The following is a 26,937-nucleotide window of genomic DNA, read 5'->3' as shown; positions in this document are numbered from 1 at the left end:
GAACAATCTTAATCATTCTTGGTTGTATTTCGACGTTTTACTTTCAAAAATCGTTTAAAATTGTCTGAAAATCGTGTGTTCGCCGAGCGGGCACTGCCATATATTCGGATGTCTGAATTCCGGATAACCAATAAAATTTCTATAAATCTCGAAAATCATAAGAAAGTAATTTTCTTTTTGACATTCAACTGTTTGAAATCAGACAGTATCGTCATCTTATTAATAATTTTTGTTTTTGTTTGTTTATTTTCAGGTCCATGTCAATACCGTTCAATGTCTTGTTGGTGACCCTTATGACTTATTTATTCCCTGGACCTTTTTGTCAGGCATTAGGGCTATCATCAGATGCTTTAAAAGGAAATGAATTATGTCAACTCCCTGAAGGTGCCATGAAAAAATGGACTCGTGTTAGAATTAAAAACATTTGCCGCCATGTGCTAGTGTTGTCCAGTGGATACACCACCTCGGTAGCCTAGTGGTAGAGCGTCCGCTTTGAGTGCGGGAGTCGTGGGTTCAATCCCCGGTCGCGTCATACCAAAGACGTAAAAATGGTACTAGTAACTTCCTCGCTTGGCGCTCAGCATTAAGAGGATAGTGCTAGGACTGGTCAGCCCGGTGTCAGTATAATGTGACTTGGTGGGGTTTCATGCCACGTGTCTACGGCGTGATATTCAAGTGAGACAGCACTATAAAGTTGGACACCGTCGTTTATATGACTAAAAAATTGTTGAAAAAGACGTTAAACCCGAACACACACACACACACACACACACACACACACACACACACACACACACACACACGCACACACACATTCTTCAGCCACGATCAAATGCCAGTTACAGTACTCTGAAATACAGAATTACAAATGCTCAAGAAATTAATAGAAAGTTGAACAGCAAAAAAGGGTGAAAGGATTTAAATCGGGCAAAGAGTTTAAATCGATTAACAGAGAGCGAAAAGGTCATTCACCGGGACAGAGAAATGAAACCAAAACAAATCAGACATTGACAGTCGCAGAAGGTACAACATGCCTTCCAAAAGATACATTTGATGGTCGTGACAGAGACTCCTTGTGATATTCCCTTGTCCCCAAATGAATTAGAGGCATGCAGTGAAACCACCGAGTCGCGACCAAACATAAAATCGTGTAGTGATACTTCACCTTCCCAAACTGAGATAGAGACTCAGGCCACGCTCAGTATGTACCATGAACTCTTCCAGTCCAAGAATGAGACAATAGTCAGTAAAAGGGTTTCAAACTCAAAGAAAACAGATGATGAAAAGTTATTGAACGCAACACAGTATGAAATCGTTAAAGAAAACCAAAGAATTAAAATCAATAAAATAGCTTACTGCCTTATTTGAAGCTCAGAGCTTAGCAGACTATTTGCAATCCCGAAACTCTCTTGACCCTTAAAAGCACTTGGAACCCGGTGATGTTGTAGATGTGCAAAACAGAAAATTATTCCAAAATCAAATGTCCAAAGAATCTGAAAAAACAACAACAGAGTTATTGCTTGAATTAATCAAAGTACTTTCTAGTGCTATGCTTAGATGCATTGGAAAGCAGTTAAAGGTTTTTCTTCCTGGTGGCAAATTTAGTGAGGAACCAAACCCAGAGGATTTTAAATACACAGGCTATGCACAGTCGACCAATCTTTGCTGCAAGCATCATTTCGGGGACTTGTGACGTTTTATCAATAGGGTCAATCTTAGGTGTAATTACGCCAATGTACTCAACGAACTGTCTGAAGTCAGAGCACCAAGAACCTAGCTTTTAAGGCACGGTTAAGCAAGTTGCAAGATAAAATTCCAGTCCCTCCGTCCATTTTGTAGGATTTAGAGAAAAGCACCACGGAGTCATACACTTTACTAGTCATCGCACTATCAAATAGGAAACTTCGATACACTTAGTAACACACTTTACAAATATTTGATTAGAATAAGGATTATATTTAAGTATCCGTAGTTTATAAACTACATTCACATAGTATACAGGGTGTGTAAGACCAAGTTTTAGAGTGTTTTAAGGTTTGCGTTTTATTTCTTTAAAAGTTTGGACGATCTGTAGAAAATCAGAATCGTCTCTTTTCATTTTTTTTTCTAAATTATTCTTCACTGTTGTAAAATGTAAGTCCAAAAATGATGCTTCTAAATCTGAGTTATTAGCGTTGTTAAGTTGTAATTCGTTTTGAGAAATGTGTTTTACCATTTCTAAAAATATAGGTTGTTCATATCTACAATATTATCAAAGTACCTCGAGGTTCCAATAACAGCTTCAATACTAACAAACTGCGTCCCAGTGGATAAACTTAGAATGGAATCTCGTTCATAACAGTATAGGAATAAATCAGCAATGAGTGCATGTCAGTGTAAAGTGGTAACTATTGTTGCTACGAACAATCTGAATCAAATCGAGCCTGCAACATTTTCATTTATGTCGTACTGGGCAATCTGTGGTTTTAACATTTTCTATTTGACTATCCATAGCGGCTATGGAACCAACTGCCACAAGCATAATAATGATAAAACAAGCCCTAGTAAACCCTTACCTTGGAGTAACAATTTCCGAAGATCTGAAATGGAGCTCCAATATCACCAAAATCACCAAAAAACCCAGCTCCACACTAGGCTTTCTACGTCGGAACTTAAACACTGTCCAGTACCATGCCGAAAAACAGTCTTCCTCTAACTAGTTAGATCAACCCTAGAATACAGCAGCATTATATGAGACCCCTATTACCAAAAGGACAACGACAAGATATAAAAAGTCCAAAGACAAGCAGCAAGGTTCATCACGGGGGGCGACACCACTAGAGCAGCTGGATGCGTCACCCGAATGCTACGCGATCAGAAACTCCCACAGCTCCTGGACCGAAGGAAAGCAAACCGGCTGATATTCTTCTATAAGGTGGTCGAGGGCCTGGTGCCAGCTCTGCCATGTCATGACTATTTAACCCCTGTCCGTACAAACAAACGCAAGATAACACCAAAAACATTCAGTGACATTAGCAGTAACAATATTATTGAAAATAAAGCTATAAAGAACACCAAATGCTTTATACCGGTGCAATGCAAATCAGTGCAATACAAAAACTCTTTCTTTCCTAAGACAATAATAGGCTGGAACAAACTGGAAGATAGTGCTGTGTGCATAGACACAGTGGACAGCTTCAGAACAGATGTCCTTAAGTGAAACTAGAAGTCTCCCACTCTCTCCCGTTGCGTCGATGCTGAAAGGCCTTGCAATGTACGTATCCAGATCCAGAACATAGTATTGTACTTGTCAATATAAAGCGGAATCTGTGGTTACTATCCATAGGGGCTATTGAACCAGAAACCATTTGCCGTGTAAATGGGCAACAAAACATGGTATCAAGATATTACACCTCCGGGACAATAGACCCTGAGACTTTACACCTCCAGGTCTTTACACCCTAGGTCTTTACTCCCCCCTTATTCATGTACTATAAATATCTATTGTGTAGGCTATATAATTATGGATTATTCAAGTTATAATTGATTTTATTAAATAGAAAGTATCTGGCACACTTATAAATTTGATAATTAACAACTTAGCAGAACATTTATCATTACCACACTGTAACTCAAAGTTTATGTCCAAACTTAATCTACTGTTGATGCCATGGTAAATTGACTACATTGAATTGCTGTTAAAGAAATAAAAGTTGTGTCTATGGATTAATTTTTTTGTAGACTGCAACACAAAATATTAATTATATTGTTTACATGAAAACCAACAGCACACTCGTTGACATTTCCCCCAATAAATTTTAATTCTTTTGTAAATGTTTTTAAGAATAAATGCTGGTTCAAACATAGGCATCCGGCGCATTTGTTTGGTCAATAATGATGACATATATATTATAAAAAACAACAACATTTATTGACAGTCCAGGGCCCAAATATGATTACAGCACCCATTTATATAATCATTATTCCTGTGAAATCCTTGTTTTTCTCATCTACTAAATTGTACATGAAAACGATTATTTGTTTCAATTCCTTTTTTTTGTTGCCTCACTTATTTAAGCAATATATGTTATACCTCATGTTGTCATATATTATGACCTGAGAGAAATTAATTAGATTGAAACTGAACAATCAAATAGAAAAAGTGAAAACTTAACAGGTCGCTCAACACGACAAATACGAAAATGTTGCAGGCTCGGTTTGATTGAGCCTGTTCATGGACGGTAGTGGAAATGCATGCTACCGCCCACGCCCTCTAGCCCCGGGTTGAGCAGAACTCAACATTTACACATGCTAAAAGTACAAAAAGCAATTTAGAGACATTAGACATAAAGCTATAAAGAAACACCAAGTGTTTTATACCGGTGAAAAGTTGAGTTTATTCAAGCAATCATTTTAGCACCTGTCGATAATCCTGTTAATGGTCATGTGATTAGATTAGCACATCGTTAGTAAAGTAAACATCTTGTATTACACCTGGATCTCATTAAAGGAATCGTAATTTGTCAATAGTCAATTGGTTGTTATTAAATGAATCATTTATCACTTTTGTAATATTACAGTTATAAATAAAATCTGAAAAGTACATCCCTCGGAGCACAGAGAACAAGGCAAACAGTGAAAATTGCTGACTCGGTTTGATTGAGTATATTCAGTGACTAATGCAATCAACAAGATCTTAGACTCACAATTTTGAATGCAATAATTATAAGATATGAAAAAAGTTGTAATCTTTTTTTTTTATAAAACCTTGGACATTTGGGAGGAGTAAAGTCTCAGGTTTGGGAGGAGTAAAGTCCCAGGGTGTAATGTCCCGGAGGTGAATACCCCCCCCCCCCCCCCCCCCACCCACACCACCACCCCAATGATATTACTTTGTGGGAAGATAAATTAATTTTATCTTATCCACCTGTCAGTCTGTCCATCTGTCATGAAAGTTTTCCGGACTTCTGTTCTGAAACTACTGGCGTGATTCCAACCAATATTTGAAGGAATGTTCAGTGCTATGATTGTTGTTGGCATTTGTTTTGGCTGAAATGCATTTTGACGGTGTTGCTGCGACTTAAAGATCGATTGTCGCTAATCTATGTTTAGATTTATATTCATTCCTATTTAAAGCTTTGATAGATTGCACCATTAAAGGGGTGAAGATAATTACAGAAGTATTAGAATTACTTCTTATCAAATAAGTTGATTCTACATGAAATAAGAATAGTCCAATTTAGTGGTGTTTCCTGTTTATTTGTGTCCTTTATTTAGTGTCCTGATACATTTATGCAAATAAGTAGCGGAAACGAGGTTGGTCACGTGATACGACGTCACGGCCATGGAAGCGCCATTTTGAAGAAAATGTGATTATATGATAAAGATATTTTCAAATACAAACAAAAACAAGTAAGTCGAGGTACTTTTTTGTTGTTTGAAGAAGTGCATTTTATGTTTATAAGCTAATCCAATTGAGTTTCTTTCAATTACTTGCGTTTATAGCTAGTTTTTTCCTTGTAGATCAGCCGGGTAGTGAATTGGCGGGTGATTCCATTTTTGTATTTTGTAAACAAACTCCTAGAAAAAACACGTGTTTTTAGAAGTTTGTCGATAAGCCCTAAAAGGTTGAAAACGTTGGGTATTGTGTCAATGACATTCAGAGAAAAAAATGCAGGTGCAGATTTGGAATATTCCATTATTTGTTTATGGGGGTGTCAGGATTATGTTCATGCCCACCGAGTAGCATTTCTACTTTCATTTTGTAAGTTTTTTCGTATTTCTCAAATATTATATCTTCTGTTTGTACTTTATTGTGTGAGGGAATTGATATGGATGTTATATAATGTTCTGAAATACGAATTTATTTGGAATTAGTTTGCGAATGAATTGATTGTCTCACCCATCTGTAATGGAACATTCCATTTATTTAGCTTCATGGTGATGACAATTTTGTGTTTCTATTACAATGTTGAAAATGTAGATTTTTCTGCAACAGTTGTAATACATGAGTATCTGACCAAATGGGGTTAATATCTATAAATTAATCCAACTTGCGGCCTGGCAACAGAACAACTAAACATATCTTGTGTAACATTTGTTAGACCAAAGTGGTATAAAATACACAGAATGGCAACAGGAGATTATCTTGCATAAGCTGGTGTCACCCCGTTGGGCCACATTTAAAAAAGTCTTTGTTTGCTGTCTCCCAAGCCTACTCTGTGAAGCTGGGTAGGTAGGTAGGCAAATTATTTTTTTTTTATTCCAGTGCTACTTATAACTTATTATTTTATAGTTCTTGTGAAGATAAATGAATAAAATATGAAAAGATATCTTATGTCATTTTACATCTGATTTGTTGATACTTTTGCGAACATTTGAAAAAATCTAAATTTTAAGTGATACAATTAAACTTCTTTCTGCTCTTCTACAACAATGACTAAAATTCTAAATTGTTGTTATCATTTTATGTGGGAGAGCTGGACCTCTGTCTGGGTAGGATGTGTGGTAGTGTAAAACGTATTTCATTTCGTAGGGTTTAGTATTTTTATAATTTAATTTTGTTCATGTTTTAACAGACGAACTTAATGTAAGGGGAGAGAGAGTAGTGATGGGCAAATCGGTTAGATTTGCCAACCGATTGATAGACATAATTGGACAAGCCAACCGATTCGATTAATCGGATATAATCGGATAATTGGTTACTCTAGTTGCATATCTATAAGTTCACCTAACAGTGTATGTTTCATGTCATTACTTAAGAAATGAACCACACAGACATCAAATATCCTATTTATATTGTATCCCTTCATAAACACGAGTAAGTAAACAGCATAAAAGTAAAATATTTGTGAAGATAGTAAACTTGAAATCAGGTACTATTCTTAATTTCACCAGGGACTTATCCGGTGATATTGTGTTATTAAATTAAAATTATTTGGAGCAAAAATGTATTAACGATTTATTAATTCTTAGTTAACAACTGGAATGATTTCAATCCCACAAAATAAAAAATTGAAAATACCTTTGCTAATATGCTTGCCTAAGTCTTACGGCTATGCATACTGTCGTACTAATGTCAAGAGTTTAGGTTGATGGTTTTCCCGCCTTAATTTTGCATAAGCCATATATCTTCCAAAGTCTAGGTGATCACAGAAGACCTCAATTTCTGTCGAGACTTTGGAGGAAGCCATTTTTACATAGAGTAGTTTCCCTTGTAATTGCCCCAAAGAACCGTAAATACCAGAAAAACAAGGGTCAGAAATAACTAAATTATCCGTTTAGGATGCCAAGTAATTAATCGGTCAGGGAAAAGTGAAGTCGGCAATCGCGCTCATGAATGCAACGCATATGATTATTCGATTGTCGCCGATTGTTGGCCCATCACTAAGAGAGAGTGATATCTGATGAGGCTACGGATCCATGGTAGTGTAGTTTAAAAAAAGTCACACCCCCAATCTCCAGACGTCGATCTAAAAATTTCTATCCGTAAATACTGTATGCTAAAACAATCTACATTTCTGAAACTTTACTTAAAGTAATTTACATTAGCCTTTAAGTATTGAAATCTATTTGCATTATATGTTACGAAGAAAATATGCACACATTTAGTAAACAGAAAACTTATGACATGAAACGCATGTGTATTGTTTTCCCGCCGAAATATACAGAGTGCGTCAGCAATTAATTAATTATTAGCGTTCAGAGTTCAGGATTTTTTTTATTTCTGTATTTCAAGTCGTGAAACGCGAGATTCTGAGCTAATTTCATATAATATCCGATAAATTGATGAATTTTGCATGAAAACATCCATAACGTTAACGTTTTCGCAGCGCCTTCAAGTTTAATTGGGAGAGGTGTATTGAATGAATAAGACAGGTTACCCTTCTCAGGACCAGAAATGGACAGGAAATAAATTATAATAGTGCCTGCTGTAAATACTCTTTTGATTTATATTGACCTGAAAAGAGACCGGAGTAGCCCTTCCGCAAACACAATATCTGTCATGAAACGCACGTGCTTCTTTCCCGCCAAAATTATAATAACGTACCCACAATGTAGTTACTTTCGCACGCATGCGCAATCGATCTCATTTCAAATTTACCAAAAGTATCCTAAGATGGTAAACAAGAGGTTCTTACGGTTTTGTTTGTAGATTTTTTTTGGAGGGGGGTGTTTAATACGTTATTTTTTACTTTAGAACGGACAGCAATATTGCAGCAGGCGACTTTGTGCACATGAACAGTTGTTTCTTTTTTACGACGCTTTCTATAAAAGATAGATTCTTATTTGCAACATAATTATTGACATGTATGAGCAAAGATAACATTTTACATCTAAAAAAATATTATAATAATATAATAGTAGTTAATTGATAGTGCTGCTCTGTCACGTGAATGCAGTTTGGGTTAATGTTCTGCAGTTGGTCGGAACATAAAAACATTTATTCTGCTCTGTGGGCCAATAAAAAAATTCGAAGCGCAGCATTTTTCGTGGGTTGGTCGGGAGACAGCAAACAAGCCTGATTTTAATTTTGGCCTTATCTTATTGAAGCGCTTGATCAACAGAAGCTTATTAAAGTATTACACTGGCAATACGGCCGGCGTGTAATAAACCGAATCGGTGCAATTTTCAACGTGCAACGACAACTGTTTATTTCTCCAACATCCAATCATAAATTCATTCCATGTAGAAAATACTAATAACATTAAAAAAAAGCACCATTTACCATTATAAACAAACAAACAAACATCTGATAGAAAGTTTTCACAACGCAAAGTTTTATCCTTCTGCTGTCTGTTAAAACTTTATACACTGGTAAAACAAGATCTCATTCAGTTCCGACGTGATGTTGGCAAGATTTGCTCTATATGCCGTTCCAGTTGCCGATCTATTTACTTTTATAGCTCTTTGGTTTGACCAGCTAAACACCGTGAGCTACAAATTTTTTAATGGCCCCATAATTATGCAATTTTTTATGCCCCCGAAGGGAGGCATATAGTTTTTGAACAGTCTGTCGGTCTGTCAGTCTGTCCGCAATTTTCGTGTCCGGTCCATATCTTTGTCATCGATGGATGGATTTTCAAATAACTTGGCATCAATGTGTACCACAGTAAGACGACGTGTCACGCGCAAGATCCAGGTCCGTAGCTCAAAGGTCAAGGTCACACTTAGACATTAAAGGACAGTGCATTGATGGGCGTGTCCGGTCCATATCTTTGTCTTTGATGGATGGATTTTCAAATAACTTGGCATGAATGTGTACCACAGTAAGACGACGTGTCCTGCGCAAGACCCAGGTCCGTAGCTCAAAGGTCAAGGTCACACTTAGACATTAAAGGATAGTGCATTGATGGGCGTGTCCGGTCAATATCTTTGTCATCGATGGATGGATTTTCAAATAACTTGACATGAATGTGTACCACAGTAAGACGACATGTCGCGCGCAAGACCCAGGTCCGTAGGTCAAGGTCACATTTAGACGTTAAAGGTCATTTTTCATGATAGTGCATTGATGGGCGTGTCCGGTCCATATCTTTGTCATTCATGCATGGATTTTAAAATAACTACGCATGAATGTGTGGCACAGTAAGACGACGTGTCGCGCGCAAGACCCAGCTCCGTAGGTCAAAGGTCCTAAACTCTAACATCGGCCATAACTACTCATTCAAAGTGCCATCGGGGGCATATGTCATCCTATGGAGACAGCTCTTGTTTTTTATAAGATTACAAATCAGTTGTGGATTATTGATAGATAATTATGTTGCTGTGTGTGTTTGCATCACAAGGTGTGAAAATTACACTGGTGAGCTTACAATTGCCAGTGACACAGTGGTGCAGGGATAACACTGTCCCACTTAAACCCAGGAATTGTGAGTTCAATTCCCAACTCCTCAAACTAAAAACTAATAATAGTAGAGTAGGAGGCCTATATGCTGGTGCTTTACACCTGACATGCAATAGGGTAAAAAACACCAATTGTTTTCCCATACACTTCCATCATGGCATGTATGGCCTTCCATAAATTGAAACGTGTATATCCAATCACATTTTTTTACAAGGACTATCGTAGTTCCACCAAAATATCAGACGAAAAATATATGAAATTGTGATACTTTAAGTAATTTTTGTGTGAATGAGATGACTCCCTGTTTACATCATTTGATTTGGCAGGAGAAATTCATTTGATAAAAGTTTTTCAATATACATGAAATGTAGGGGTGTAACGATACATCGAACTATCGATGCATTGCGATACTAAGTGTCCCGATAGCATGCATCGATAGAAAAGTCACGATCCAATAACAATCGCCGATAGTTCCTTCAACAATCGATAGGTTCGATAGTTTTGAAATTTTAGTAAATACAGAAATAATTTATAATTTATAAACCAAGAAACAGAGCCAGCTTTCATTTGCGCCTCGGAAAATGTTTACGTCTCCATTACAATAATTACCCTCACGGAATTAAACTACCATAAAGGACTGAGAAGTCTGGGAGATAATTAATAAATTTAGTTTCTTAGAAACTTTGATTAAATATATTTAAATAACCTGTTAATTTTAGATGAGAAAATGTACTATGGACATGGAGAAAGAAGGCTACTTGTATTATACAGCAAACTGTTCTGTAGGGCCCTTCATTTAGTGCTGGTACACCTTAACCCGATCCGTTAATTTTCGTCTTTTTCGATGCTTTGGGTTATTAAACATGTTGACATTCGCAACAAAATGGCCGATTCGTTTGAGTATACCTTGCATAGGTTTATTGTTTTACTTATTGTTCCAAAGCCAAGGAAGGCAAGAAATATTTAATGTTAGAATTATTTCTGTCCGTTTCAGTTATACAAACATCTCAATGTGTGTTAACTGCAATTATAAACAGTGTCGTCTCTTACACTGTGTAACAATGCCAGTTGTTAGCTTTACTGTATAAAATATGATGGCCGATAACTATTGCAATAGTATTGCAATAGTAACCTGCAATAGAATAGTATCGCAATAGTTTTTAAGCAATATCAATAGTATTGCAATAGTCAAAATTGGCCTCAATAGTCACCCCTAATGAAATGTAGCAAATTTTGTCAAAATGCATAATGAAATACTGTAAGTGCAGTTGAAATATTCCATTTTGAAAAAAAAATCACTAAGTATCTTGCACTGACTGACTTCAATTAATGATTAAAAGGTTTCTGCAGATGAAGCCTGTATGGGTTTCTGGTGGCAACAGATGGCAAAGCAAGTGTATAATTGAAAATGTTCACAGGATTCATGATATCCTGCTATACCATAGCATGTCCGCTGCAAACCATTTTACAAATCAAATGCTTAGCAAAGCTAAGAAGAACAAAAAGATGACGCTAGTATGACCCATTAAATGTACTTTGTATTAAAATTGAATGTAGCAGCTTGCCGTTGGACCAAACAGAACACTGATGATCATGAGTCTGATCGCCGTCACAAGAAATATTATGGATGTCAATGACGTAAAAGAATGAATTCATGTGTGCATATTTTCCTCTTAACATACAAGGTTTTTAGATAAATATGAAATGCAGTTTGACTTAGTACACCCTATGGTATATATGGAAGAAAGTTTATACACCTCCCCCTAAAAAAAAAACTTTTAGGCAAATACTAAGAGTTTCCTTTGTCAGTCTGTCCAAGTTTGTGTACTGTGTATCTTGAAAAGTATTTGACACAGAGTCATCAAACCTCACAGGATTGTTATTCAGCATGTTAAGGTGTCTGACACCTAGTATTCTGGGTTTTTGTAATTTGTCTTGTTACTGATGTGTTCACTTGCAGGATTTTTATCAATAATTGAAGTAGATGGTGGAAGTTGCAAAGAAGAGGAGGGTCTGGGGGTCGTCCCATTTACAACTTTACTTGGTGCATGAAAAGTAGCCATGGTTTCAGGCCATTATAGCAGGCAGAAATCCCCACTTCCTGGCCCTTAGTGACAACCCAGACTTGCCATGCAATATGGTTTGAGTAGTCATTAATTCACTGTCTATTGATTTTTTTTCTTTATTTGTTTTTGCAGGAATCATGTCCAGCTCAAGGTCATCAAGAAGGTAAGTTGTTGATGAAATATTGTTTAGCTTTTTTCCTGAATAACAAACAGAAATGGAATGGATAATTTCTGTCATGAAAGTCCCTCTTTTTAATCAGGTTCAGAATGTTTGTTTTGAAAAGGTTATAAAAATAAGTCATTGAATTTGAATGGATGTCAATTAACTTCCTTAAATCATAGCTGATATTTCTGAAATAAGTTATCATGTAATGATGTAAGGCGTAAAAATAAATTTATTTGTTTCCAGTATCCCGACCTACCCTAAATTTTTGGCCCGACCCTAAGTGTTTTTATGGCCTTAGAGGATATTTTTTTCAACTTTTTAACAAAAAGATGCAAAACTGCACTTTGACAAAAAAATAATTTCCGAAAAGTCTCCCTTAATAAAAAAAAATTCCCCCCCCCCCCCCCCCCCCCCCCAAAAAAATTTTCCGACCTGCCTACCCTAATTTTTTTTAGCATGTTACTGGAAACAAAGATTATTTCTTTAGGCCTAAGGACTCTTTTTTATATGATAACTTTCTAAGGATTTTCAACAATATTAAAATTGATTTTTGTTCCTATCTGAGACATACGTTCACATAATCAATTTTCAAATTCTTCAGTCCTGAAAAGTCAGGGAAATTGATTTGTTTTCAAGGTCAGAGGGTTGTCAAGCAATTCTAGAAATTGGTTTGTGAAAAATGAAAGCTTGGAATAAATAATATTATTGAACCAGGATGTCCTATTTTCTAAAAAACACAGTTCCCTGGCATTAGCTAGGCATGATATTCTTTTCAAGTTTGCAGTAAACTTGATTTATTTTCTGTACGCCATTAAAACAAACTGGCAAATGGTTTTCAATTGAAAGAAAAGAATTAAGATAAACAGAAACTGGGTGGATTGGTTGCCCTAGAAGTAGAAGAAATACCATCTAAAATGGGTGGTATTGGACCTATTGGTCTTTGTATATTGTAATGTCACATTTGCTCTCAAAGTTGTCTGAAATCCGATAAAAGTTTTAAATGTTACTGGTAAACATAAAAATAAAGATCTGAGCATATATTCAAACCTTACCTTACATTACAGTAAGAAGCCAGAAGGTTCAACTCGTGTTAAATTGTTGGCCAAAGAGACAAATGGCACGGATGATGACACTGAAGATCAAATTGAAATCAGTAAGTTCTCTACAGTTTTTTTTTCCAGACTTGTACTCTGTGTTTTTTTACTTTTTGGGGAAGGGGGTAGGTACCATTGATTCGCCATTCAGATAACCATCTGAGATAAAAGTGTATGTTTCTAAAAGGCATTTGAATGTAAAGTCTTACTTGCAGAAACTATTTTTAGGAAATTTGGGAAATTAATTCTTGTTATTAGAATTGGTTTTATGATGCCACAGCTGCGTTGATCTTATTTTAAACTTGTACATGCACAAAAACAGTCACCTTATTATTTCAGAAACTATAAATCTGGCTCATTTTAGATGCATCTTAGCGTAGTTTAGTGAATTAAATACTGTAACTTGACATCAGAAGGACCAAGAAAATGCTTAACATGATTACAAATCTTTTTTAGATTCTGGAGCATCAGATGATGAAGGTAGTTCTGCCAGTGACAAACCAAAGAAGCAGAGAGAAAGTTCATTCAACAGAGCTGGCTTCTCCATGCCTGATGGTACAGTATTGCTTTTCCTGTCTTGTGGTTCAATATAATTACACTGCTTTCTTCGTGTCTGAGGGTACATTACAATTACCCTGCTCTCTACATTATGTACTTGTCAAACGGGATTTCATTACTGTTCCAGTGCCTAAATCCGGACACTTTTGGTGGGTTTTTGACAGTAACTTTGCATTATGAAACCACACGTGCATAAAATTTTAACTGTATCATGTTAGGGTCTTTATAAATCTCTTTGCAAAACAACAAAATCGTATATTGCTGATTTCATCATAAAAATGTCATCCGTATTGGGCCAGTAAAAGCTGTCAAAATTGACCTTCGGAGTGCTTAAATATTCGGACACCATTTGGGTATAAAATGCAACGAATATGTGCACCCAAAAATAACAATAAACACGACTTCGTTTAAAATAAAGCAGTCAAATACAGTCCTGTAAATATATACAAATATCTCCGTCCAAATAAAATTTTATTACCTGTTTATCATGTGATCATATGGACTAGTTTCTAACTTTATATAATTGTCAAATAGAACAATAATATACTAAAATTTATGAGCAAAAATTAATGTTTAAAATTATTCTTTCTTACATGTTTATTCTGTCGCTGTCGTTATACATTTTGACACAAATACGGGGATCATTATAATGACACTGTGCCGATTTATCTAATGAATGCTGGAATTTTTTCTTTATTGAATTAATTGATATGTAACAGAAATTGGTTAAATCTTTTAAATAAATACTGAGGGTAGTACAGAATTCTAAAACATCTTTTTACATCAGTTTCGATCAGCAAACAAAAAAGAGTCGTCTGCAATAGGCAGAATATTTTTCTTATTTAATCAGTACCTCTTGGCACCTCAAATAACTGGCGCGTGCTGTATGACGTCATCCCCCAACACACACAATGTTTACTTTATGTGGTGCGTATATTTGAAGGTAGTTTTCTCTGGAAAAGCTTACATTCGTACACTATTGTTGACAGCTGGCCATCAAAGCTTTCGCTTGCGTCGATTCTATTCATTTCAGTAAAAAAATCATGATCGTAAAGCATGTTTAAACGGTGTCCGAATAATTAAGCACTGTCTGGATTTAGGCACTAGACCAGTATGACTGTATATTTAACTACAAGCTGCTTTGTGCCAAAAAGATTGCTTGATAACTTTAGCTGAATCTTAGCTGCTGCACATTTAAAAAATCGTAAGTTTGCCCTTACAGGTTTATCATGTATGGCTATAGTTTGTGAATAGCTTGTAATGTTTTGAACTTTGATGCCAGTTTTAATATTATTACAATAGGGGCAGACATGTGCACATAGGACATCACAACCTCTCTGTTACAAGCTTGGTCATTATTCTGGTACCTACCGGTATATATACAATCAAAGCTAAAAACTATGTTTTTGTTGGAATGCGGGGAGAAGGGGGATTGTTAAATCTGTTTTGTCTTTGTAAATTTATTTCGTAATAATGGTCAGCTAACTTTAATCAGTGTTGAATGATTTGGATTAGTAATAGCTTATTTTCTGAATGTAACTGACCACATTCTCTTGACTAAGGATCAGACACTTATCTTTTGCCAAATTCACACAGGAGAACATACATCTTGCACTGGGAAAATGCATACAACCTCGCTATTCCTATTCTTAACCTACTGAGCTATATGAGAATGCACAGTTGAATTTACATGAATTTTTGAATACTATTTTTATGCCCCCGAAGGGAGGCATATTAGTTTTCAACTGTCTGTCCGTTCGTCACAACATTAACTTTTTGCATGAAGGCCAACAACTTCAGCATGAAGGCCAACGTTAACTTCAGCATGAAGGCACTTTACTCGCGAATGACTGCACACAGGACCTTCAAACTTCACATGCTGATAGTACTTATTGAGTATACAACCCCTACTGACTTTGGGGTCACCAGGTCAAAGATCAAGGTCACGGGCCAGTGAACTTTTTGCATGAAGGCACTTTACCTGCGAACCACTGCACCCAGGACCTTTAAACTTCACATGCTGATAGTACTTATTGAGTATACAACCCCTACTGACTTTGGGGTCACCAGGTCAAAGATCAAGGTCACAGGGGCCAGTGTTAACTTTTTGCATGAAGGCACTTTACTCGCGAACCACTGCACCTAGGACCTTTAAACTTCACCTGCTGATAGTACTTATTGAGTACACCAGCCCTACTGACTTTGGGGTCACCAGGTCAAATGTCAAGGTCACAGGGGCCAATGTTAACTTTTTGCATGAAGGCACTTTACCTGCGAACCACTGCACCCAGGACCTTTAAACTTCACATGCTGATTGTACTTATTGAGTACACAATCCCTACTGACTGTGGGGTCACCAGGTCAGAGGTCAAGGTCACAGGGGCCAATGATAACTTTTGCATGAAGGCACTTTACTCGCGAACCACTGCACTCAGGACCTTCAAATTTGACATGCTGATAGTACTTATTGAGTACATGACCCCTACTGACTGGGGTCACCAGGTCAAAGGCCAAGGTCACAGGGGCCAACGTTAACTTTTTGCATGAAGGCACTTTACTCACGAAACACTGCATGCAGGACCTTTAAACTTCACATGCTGATAGTTCTTATTGAGTACATGACCCCTATTGACCTTGGGGTCACCAGGTCAAAGGTCAAGGCACTGCGGGGGGGCATTTGTCACCATTAGTGACAGTTCCTGTTTATTTTTTACATACAAGTTGTTCTCTAGTGTCAAAAAACTTACTGGTTTTGATAGTTATAAAGACTGGAAAAAAAATCTCTGGAGAAAATCAGTTTTGGGCAGACGTCATTCACCACTTGAGTCAGATTGCGAATTTGCAATCAAAGTGGCAAAAAAAACCAATCCACTTTATAGAGTTGTTCATATTCAGTCAGCACAAAAATAGTGGGATCTTTAAAATATAGAAAATTTTATGCTAAATGTTTTCAGATCTTAAGAAGTTGATGGAGAGAGTAACGTGTTGTTCATGTGGTAAACAGCTAAACCCAATGAATCATGGTGCTGTGAGGAAACATCCATGGCTCAAAGTAGTCACATGCAAGGTATGTTACTACGAAGATGTTATGTGGAAGGAGATAAAATTGGAGCAGAGAGCCTCAGTAGCTGAGTGGTTCAGGTTGCTAACATTAAAGCACTTGCCCCACGTCCAAGTGGGTTTGAAACCCTGTAATGAAATGGGTGGGAGGGCACCCGAGATCTGTAGCCATATAAGTCAGAAAGTCACCAGTCTGAATTGTGTTGGTGTGACTTGTAACCAAAGAAAGAAAGAAGAAGCATTGAACAGGTTTGAAATACAGATGAGTAAGCTGAATTCTTTTAGTGTTGTGCTCCACAGTTGTACTATATTGATATTTATTAAAATCATATGTATTCATGGATACTTTTTGTCGAGCCAGCTTGTGGAAGCAAAGACAGAGTCGTCCAAATGGCTGTTCGGTGTATGTTTGTGCGTCAGTGCGTGTGTCCGGATTTGTTTGTCTGGACCTTCACTTTGACATGCAACATAAACAATCTTGTTTATATTTGGCATGAATGTTAACTTCAGTGAGACGTAGTGTCATGCGCAAACCACAGGTTCCTGTCTCAAAGGTCAAGGTCACAGTTGGAGGTCAAAGGTCATGTCAGATCTTGCCAGGCCCATAACTTTGACATGCATTGAGGAATCTTGTTTTTATTTGGCGTGAATGTTTAACTCAATGAGACGGAGTGTCATGTGCAAACCCTGGGTTACTGTCTCAAGGGTCAAGGTCACAGTTATAGGTCAAAGGTCATTTTAGATCCTGTCCAGGCCATAACTTTGATAAGTACTGAGCAGTCTTTTTTTGCTTGGTATAAATGTTCACCTCTATGAGAGGGAGTGTTGTGCACAAACCTCGGGTCCCTATCTCAAAGGTCAAGGCCACACTTGGGGGTCAAAGATCATTTTAGACAGCTGGCTGGCTCGACATGTTGCCCGTGGGTATCTACTTTCTTTGGGGTTTTTTCGATTGTGTCAATCCCCAAAATACAATCCAAACAAATGTTGCAGGCTGTAAGTAAATGAAATTTTTAGACTCTGAAATCCACAAATTCATGTCCTCTTGAAACAGCTATTTGGGTCTAAGCAAAAAAAAAAAATTCCCATGAGATTTCACAGCTGCAGGAATTGACAGTTGACCAAGAAAAGGTATTGAAAGTCTTTGATGAGGCTTATTTGACAGAAGAAATGCTTTGTTTTAAAAATTGCCACTTGCCAGTTTATACGAGAAAACTAATGGATAAAACAGATCTTCGTTTTACATACTATTCAGCACATGCACAAGTTTAAATCAAGTAACTGTTTTTCAGAAATGTTACAAGTTCTTAAGAAGTGGCGCATTTACTCGTGATGATGAAGGTATAGATGAACAGTGCCGGTGGTGTGGCGACGGAGGACGTCTGTATGGCTGCGATTTCTGTCACAATTGTTTCTGTAGACATTGTATCAAGCGTAACATGGGCAGATCCGAGGCTGCAATGATGGAAGATGATGGTAAAGTATCAGTTAGATAAATTTGTAAGATTTTTTGTTCAGAGACCTGTCATAGGAGCTAAAATTCCATTCTAAACTATGCTCCATTTTCATTGAATTTATAATATTTTTGGTCAAAAATTCAATGTCGTGCAGCATGAGTAATACACAGTGTTTCCGCTACAATTCGAACGTATCTTAAAATATATTTGACCTATGGTCGTGAAACATAATAGAATCAAGAAATATTATTCAGCATGTGAAATTATGCAACTGGGCATTTGTTTTTGAGTTCTGTCAGTCAGACGTGAGTTATTGCTCATAAGTCAAAAATACGCATAAATGGCATACAAGTATATGTGTTGCATGTATCTGAAAAAGTATTTGACTGAGATTCATAAAATATTACAGAAGTATTATAGCTTGTGCAGATGTGCAGCTTGTGTTCTGTTTGGGATTTCACCCATTAGGAGAGTTATGGTCCTTGATTCAGTGAAAAATACACATAAAGTGCTTAAAAATATTGCATATAATTATCTTAAAAAATATTTCACCTAGGAGTGGGGCACTTGTGTCCTATGGACACACGTCTAGTTTACTAAAAAACAGGTATTTTGAGTTATACATTACATTTAGTGACAGCTGTAGTTAGCATTTGTCTGTTTCATGGAAATTATGCTAAAAGGCCTGATTGTATAACTGCTTGCATATTTTTGAGTCGGCTAAACGCTGTCAAGCGTTTGACGAGTCCTTGCTATCACCCGATTTCTCATTCTTAAATGGCCTCACAACACAGCGAAGTGATGTAGTTCCATTAGATTGTCTCTAATTTCAAAGAGTTCATTGATCGAATGAATTTCTTTCATGTCAATCCTATTTGCTATGACCAATATACGATGTAATCTGTCATATTTATGACTTGCAATTGTGCAATACTCGAATAAAGCCACGTATTTTCTTCCGCGGTAACTCATTAAGCATAAACACGCATAACGATATGATTATGGTGACGAATTTTATGTCCTTTTGTCACAAAATAGCAAATATGATGTCCACAAATTCAAATAAAAAAAGCATATTAACTTATTAGCCAAATTATCCATTTGTTACCCTGTCCGTTTCAAAAAAAATAATCTTTAAAATCATTGCGCAAATAACAAATTTATTGCGCTGTGGATTTTATGGATTGCGCAGGATTACAAAGCTTGCGTAACATCCAGCGAAAGACAAAATATAGTTCCAGAACATACTGCTAGTATTTTATTGAGTGAGTCTCTGAAAGCATTGGAATGTCTCTTATCAAAGAGTTTACCACATCGATGAAATTAAATTATGACAGCTTCATTTTAAAATGACCCGAATAAGATATGTGCAGTACGTTAATTCTTCCGCGAGACTTGGCGGATGAATCCTAACTACATTCTGGACACTTGTCGGCGAACACGCGTGACCTGTTTATAACAACGCTTCTACGACCTTGCGTGGGTTGAATTTTGCAGTCAGTAAACGTATGAATTATCGGAAGAAGAAGCTCTTACTGGTTTGTTTAGTTACTACTGATATTAAAAATGATTTTATTTCTTATTTTCGAGAAATAAACAAATCAGCGAAACATTAAATTGTATTTTCTTGTAGTTTTTGAAATCGAAAGGAGATCGTCTATGTTTGGCTGCTTTGACGAAATGAAACAACTTTTTTATGAAAAGATTTAAATAAGAGGTAATTTAACCGTAAACTTCAATGTCAGATACTGCCAATTGCTGCTAAATGTCTTCGTATCATTACAATTTGTAAAATATATTGTTGAAACTGGAGAAAAGTGTAATCGTATCCGGATATAATATTTTGGGTAAATATCGAGCTGTGTTATGAAATTTTAACATTCAAGTAACATACATGATAGATATTACTGTAACAGAAATGATTCTAGAATTTATTTTTATTACACCTACATATAATCTATATCAGACTCATATTCTAGTCCTGGGGCATGATCTGAAAGTAAAAAGATGAAGTGACATTCATACATTGGATATTGTTATACTAGAAAGAATCTAGGTAATATTTAGAAATTGAAACAGAAGATTTTCAGTTAAAATCGTACCAAAGGCTGTATGAAGGGTCTACATATTCAAATATTTCTTGTGGTAATACCCCAAACCCTACACCCTTCCCCCATATTGCCACTTTACAGTTTGATACATTTGCCCTTTTACCACCTGCCGCAATGCCCATTTCAAAATCTGACTGCAATTTAAAGCGGAAAGAAACACCCCTCCCCACACCCATCCTGCTACCGACCACGTAAAAATGGCTCAAACATTTTTCTGCCCAGTCTGGGCCTGTCTGTCTACATGAATCAAAATGGATAATTGAAAGTGGATGGACTTCGGGATAACAGACATGATTTTTAAGGGGTTAACAAGTCTGAAATAGAATAAGTGATAGTTTTAATTAAAACAGAACTGCATTTATTAATATCGGTTACACTATATATTGACACTCAGCAACATTTACATACATGTATCTCTAAACGCAAAAGTAAGTATACTTTAAATTGACATCACTTGTAATATGATTGAACAATACCTAACATATGACAAGGCTATCGCCAGGCCCATTATAATATCTGTAAAATATCAGTTCTTTCGTCCATCCGTTACAAATTGTATGTGGCAATCCGCGCTGTAAAATTTTAATATTATAAATTGTCATATTCAAATTTTATCATGTGCGAATATATACCAGCCGATAATTGCCTCTTTTGGCAATGCCGGAGGCAAATGTTTACTGGAAAAATATATAAAGTCATGGGCAGTATCTTAGTGTCAGCTGTCGAATTGTAGTTTGTAGTTTCAACATTTTTATTTCTGCGAACCACTCTTCAATTTTAGAGAAATATATTGGGTTTAAACACTTGTATAATGTCAATCCGAGTTTTACTAGGCATCGACCGAATGTTCATTTCATTTATTGTAACAAAATCTCTCTTTAGTTGGGGAAAAAACTAAAAACAAACTGAAACTGGTAGACTATACTGTCAGTACATCAATCATTAGCCGACTCAGGCCCTTCAGGCCTTTGATTATACATTTGACAATGAAATTTTTGTATTTTTTTCAGATGGCAGTAAATGGCACTGTTATATCTGTAAGCCAAAGAAAATCAGAAAGCTTAGGGATGACTGTGAGAAAATTCTTGGCTATATTGAAGCCCAAGACAAAAAAGAAAAAGAAAAGGCAGAAAGAGCGAAACAGAGAGAGAAAGAAAAGCTAGAAAAATCGAGAGAAAAGTCTAGAGAGAAGTCGAAAAAAGAGGAAAAAGAAAAAGATAAAGATAAAACAGATGAAAAGGATAAAGACAAGAAAGATGAAAAAAGCACACCAAAACGTGGATTCCCAGCACCTAAAGGCAAGTCACAAATAGCTGAAGAATTGAAGTTGGAAAAGAAAGAAGCTTCACCTAGTAAAGCCATGTCAGTTTCACAATCAGCACCAGACCTTATAGTTGTTGGGGACGGTCCAGCACAATCAGAAAAACTCCATCATAGAGCTGTTAACTATAGACCTGATGCGAGAACTGGAGTCCAACATGTTCAAAAACTCAGCAGCAATGTTACTGCAGTGACAGTTGGACCTAAAAATGATAAGCCTGTGGTACAGCCATTTGCATCAACAAAAGGGGGTGGAATGCCCAGGCAATCAGTACTACAGAAGCCTTTGTTAATGGGTATGTTAACTACAAATACAGGACCCTCTAAAGGCCCCTCTAACATAGACAGAATGCTCGTAAAGAAAAAGCCCCCATTAAATGACATGAGAGCACTAAAAGATAACATCTTTCCTTATAATGTTGAAGAGGTTGCAGAAAAAATGAGCACCATGGCTCAATCATTAAATCTCACTCTGAACTCGCTTAAAACAGACTTGGCCATTGCAAAGTTGTCTCAATCTAATATGTTTCAAGCAAGACAGATGGCAGCAGCCCAAATGAAGAACGGATTGGATTACTTCTTTAATAATATACGTGAACTATTAAATGTGCAGATAACAGCACAAAATCCAGACAATATTTCAGAAGACAAAAGTCAGGGTGATGCAAAACCCTTATCTAGTTCTTCGTTAACCAGTACTCCAATCAGCAAACAAGGAACTCTAGTCAATTCCATGCCAGGGAAGTTAAATGAATCATTAATTCCAATTGAAATTGATGCTAGTCCTGTTAAGAAAGCGGAAGGGAAAACTGAGAAAATGGAAACCGATGAAGATGTTGTTATTGTGACTGATAGTGACACACAAGAGATGAAAGTACTACATGTTAAAAATGACAAAGTGGTGAAAGAGGAAGAAGCGAGTGGTGAAGTAGAGAAATCTAAAGGTAAGGAAAATGATGCTGTAGATGAGATTGTTCTTGATGAGGATAGTCCATCAGAAAGCGAATCTAAAAAAGAAACTGTTACCGCGTCAAATGATACAGATGACAAAAATAAAAAGAAAGCTGTGAATGATGAAGAAAATGATGAGCCAAAGGGTACTGATGATGATAACATTTCTAAAAAAGAAACGGATGAATCTGAAAAAGCAAAACAAATAGAAAATATAACATCTGCAGACAGCAAGGCTGACAATATTACTGATGATGCTGAATCTACAGAAAGTACATCGAAAAGTAAGTTAGAGGTTAGTGAGAATACAGCAGCAGAGTTGGAACTGTTAAAAGAAATGGCTGATGAGTTGAATGAACTAGAAGAAAAATCGAAGGATTCTGATCAGCCTAGAAGGTCAAGTAGGACTAAGAACCTTGAACAGTCTGAAGCTAAAAATGAATCTGATAAGGAATCTCCTGTTAGGAGGTCTAGTAGGCAACGTCAGAAGCCTGAAGATGAAAGCACTGAGAAAAAAGACAAAAGAGACAAAAGTTCACCTGAAAAGGGAAAGACAGATTCCAAGAAGGCAGACAAGACACAAGAGGTTACTGAAGAAAAGGATGAAGAGGATGTTTCTGTTAAGGAAGATAAAAGTAAAAAAAAAGCAGGGGGAAAGTCAAAGATCTCTTATGAATCAGAAGATGAAAATAATGAAGAAGAGCCAGATAAGAGAAAGGGAAATGAAGATAAAGGAAAGGAAAAGAACAAAATAGCAAAAGGTCAGTTGAAGTCCAGTGACTCTAAAACTCTTGATGAAGATTCAGATGATAATACTGAAGAAGAAGTGCCTGAAAATAAAAACAATACTAAATCTGTTGAGAAAAGTTCTAAAAATTTGAAAAAGCAAGCAAAATCTGGAGACACTAAATCTAATGAAGATTCAGATGAAAACACTGAAGAAGAAGTGCCTGAAAGTAAAAGTGCTAAATCTAATGAGAAAAGTTCAAAAAATACGAAAAAGCAAACAAAATCTGGAGACAAATCAAAAACAATTGAGTCTGATGAAGAAACTGAAGAAGAAATTCCAGATAAAAAAAAGAAATCGGGGGAAGGAGATAGTAAAGGTTCAAAAAAGTCTAATAAGATTGAAGAGGTTGAAGATAATACTGATGATATGGCAATGGAAGATCAGGTTCCAACTGATATGAGTGATACCACAGAGTCCAGTGATGAGTCTGTACAGGAGTTTGGAAAGAAGAAAAAGAAGAGAAAAACTGTTGCCAAAGAAGGTAAGAATGTTTCATAATTTTACAAATGTAATGTACAGTCCAGCCTGCCCTGACAGTCATCTTAACCAACCTCCTGTCATAAACAGCCAATTTTAACTTCCTCTCCACATTTGGACTGCAACTGACAGGACACTATTAGCCAAGCCTATGATCATAATCAGCAATTCACTGTCACCAAAAAAGGAGCTAAATACAAAATAGGGGACAAAAAGAGAGGAAAAGCATTGTAATAACGTAAGAAAGTGGTGAGAGTATTTATTGTCATTGTGATAGATAGCAGTTGAATTAAATTAATTGTCTCCTACCTTCTTAGATGAAAAAAAGGGACATAGAAAAGGGCTGTGTCTTACTGTCCTATTGCCTGAGTCATTACTCTTTGTGCCTTGGGGGTAGGATGTGTTGGGCACTTACGATTTGCCCTTGTGACTCGTCTCTATGTCTTCCATCTGCCTGACTGACTTTGTGCCATGTATATCTCAAAAAATATTTCACCTAGAGTTATAAAAATTGATAGGATTGTTATTCACCATGTGAAATTGTGCACCTAGGTTTTTGGGGGATTTAACTCGGCAGGACCATCTGGAGTTACAGCACATGACAGTCAAAAATATGCATAAAGGAACTAAAAGTTTTTGTTTCATGGATCTCAAAAAGTTGAAACATTACAGGGCTGTTTTTCAGCATGTGAATTTGTGCACCTGGGGTTTTGTTTAGAATTTCTTTTGACCAAACAAGAGTTGTGGAGTGATGACCCTTGATTTGGCAAAAAGAAACACTTTAAAGGTCAGAAGTGCCATGGAGTGATGAAACTTAAAGGTCCAATACTAAGGAAAGTGAACATTTTAATTTCTTTTAAAAAGCACAGAAACTATTTCATTTTATTGGAAAATGAAAGTTGGTATGTAGAAATTCAAAATAAATCGCAGTATATGTACAATTATTTTTCTATGAAGTATGAAGAAAGTTAAAAAGACCTGGGGGGTCATTCTGTCGATTCACTGAAATTTCAACACAATACACATACATTTCTTTGAGTTCCAAAGATCTTCTGTAAATTTTGACCTGCCAATCTTCATTATTTAGTGTCTTGCAGAAGTCTATGCACTGGCTATGAAAAAAATTGCCAACTCACTTTCCCTTAGTAATGGACCTTTAATACAAACATTGTTCAGCATGCAAAGTTGTGCACTTGGTGTTGTATTTGTGAAGTACACCACACACCTCCCCTTACTCTTACAGTTTCTTTTTTTCTTGTATTTCTTCATGTTTTTCTCAGTATCCATAAACCCCTTCTCCCTCCCCAAAGAGACACAAATGCAGAACCAAAAATTAGACTTGAACGTTCATCAGGGAACATAATTATAACTGTATAATAACTGGAAGTGGGGGCACAAATGTCCTGTGAATAGACATCTAGTTTACAGCTAGTTTTGCATGTCATCTTCTGGTTCCTTTTAGCAGTTTTCCAGGTGACTTCAGGGGTCGATTTGTGGCCAGTTGATTTTACTTCGGGCCGGCTGTACTTCCAATAAGCTAGCCCTGCTGAAAATTATGGAAGAGTTATAAAAATTAAAATATCGGCTTGCAGATTTACATTTTTGGTTTCGTTCAGACCAATCCATTCATTCAGATAAGTATCTTCCCATTTCAACTGGCCCTGCTGACTAGTAGAAATATCAGCCTTCAGTCGACCCCTGTGACTTACAAGTATTTTTTTTTCTCTTCTGTTAACAGAATCTTCAAAAAGAAGGACAAGACAGAGTGGGAAGAAATCTGAAAACAACACAGAAAATTCAGATTCTGATCCAAACTTTGATTCAGATCTTGAGAAAGAGATCAAAAGCCTGTCAAAAGATACAAGACTAACAAGAAAAAAGGCAAAGGAGTCTGCAGACAGCAAAAAGGAAAGTAAGGGTAAAAAGGAGAAATCAAAAGGAATGAAAGCTGCCAAAGGTGAGATATATTGTAAATTAAATGAAATAAGGTTATCAGGCTTGTTCTTACAAAACTTGTTTGTTGAAGTCAACTACAAAATCCCTTGTCACGCATTGATGTACTGAAATAGAACATTTCTTAACCCTTATCATGCTGTATATGATTGAATCTGCCTTTGCGACCAGTGTAGATCATGATCAGCCTGCACATCCATGCAGTCTGTACAGTCTGATCATGATCTGCACTACTCACCTTTCAGTCAGTATCTTTTTGGTTTTAACAGTTAATGGTACTGTTCAAATTGAAAGGTGGACAAGTTCATCACAGAAATTTAGCAGGACAAGGGTTAAATTATTTACATTTTAATGCTAGATTTTGATACATTTATTATTGCAGCAATTCAAATTATTGACACTATTCTGGTATGTGTTGATGCAGCAGAACTAATTATTTACTAGATTTTAATACATATTGTTGTTGCAGCAGAACAAATTTTTTGTAGCAGAAAATATTTATTATAGTAGAAAATACTATATTGTAGTCAGTCAATTGAGAAACAGTGTTCAGGATGTTTCTGCAGACTACATTGATCTAACTGATAGTAATGTATAGTTGTACAAATTCAAGGACTTATTTTATAGGTGTACATATGTTGATATAAATGAATTAAAAATATTATTCAAGTGAAAGTGTCGCAGCAGAAGACTTGTGATAAAATGATATGTTTTAAGACAGAAGTCACTGAAACTTACTATTTTTTTTGTTGCAGACAACATCAGTGATTTATCTAGCACGGATGAGGAAGGCAAATCTCCGAAAAGACGGACGAGACAGAGCGAAAAGAAATCCGAAAACACTACAGAAAATTCAGATACTGACCCAGACTTTGATTCAGACCTAGAGAAAGAAAGTGAAAGTCTTTCTAAAGATACAAGACTCTCAAGATCGAAGACCAAGGAGTCCAAAGAAAGCAAAAAGGAGGAAGGTAAAAGCAAAAAGGAGAAATCAAAAGAAAAAGAGGACAAGAAGAAAAGGAAAGTTGCTGATGGTGAGGAAAGTTCCAGCTACATTCGAATTAAAATTTTAGATAGATACATATGAACCTTACCAAATGTACTAATT

General features: G+C 36.4%; 1 protein-coding gene across 1 annotated transcript in view; it reads left to right on the top strand.

Moving 5' to 3' along the window:
- Positions 1 to 5,284: 5,284 nt before the first annotated feature.
- LOC123556997 (transcriptional regulator ATRX-like) overlaps positions 5,285 to 26,937 on the top strand; it is a 64,215-nt gene continuing 42,562 nt past the window's right edge. Inside the window, exons 1-9 of the mRNA XM_053544562.1 lie at positions 5,285 to 5,391; positions 12,025 to 12,055; positions 13,123 to 13,211; positions 13,609 to 13,707; positions 16,665 to 16,777; positions 18,063 to 18,246; positions 21,349 to 23,880; positions 25,615 to 25,833; positions 26,585 to 26,898. Of these exons, the coding sequence (XP_053400537.1) occupies positions 12,030 to 12,055; positions 13,123 to 13,211; positions 13,609 to 13,707; positions 16,665 to 16,777; positions 18,063 to 18,246; positions 21,349 to 23,880; positions 25,615 to 25,833; positions 26,585 to 26,898 (3,576 nt within the window). The 5' untranslated portion in view covers positions 5,285 to 5,391; positions 12,025 to 12,029. The remainder of the gene's footprint in view (positions 5,392 to 12,024; positions 12,056 to 13,122; positions 13,212 to 13,608; positions 13,708 to 16,664; positions 16,778 to 18,062; positions 18,247 to 21,348; positions 23,881 to 25,614; positions 25,834 to 26,584; positions 26,899 to 26,937) is intronic.

Source organism: Mercenaria mercenaria, chromosome 5 (genome assembly GCF_021730395.1).
Source record: "Mercenaria mercenaria strain notata chromosome 5, MADL_Memer_1, whole genome shotgun sequence".
In the NCBI taxonomy this organism is placed as follows: domain Eukaryota; kingdom Metazoa; phylum Mollusca; class Bivalvia; order Venerida; family Veneridae; genus Mercenaria; species Mercenaria mercenaria.
This window is presented reverse-complemented; position numbering and strand designations above follow the sequence as displayed.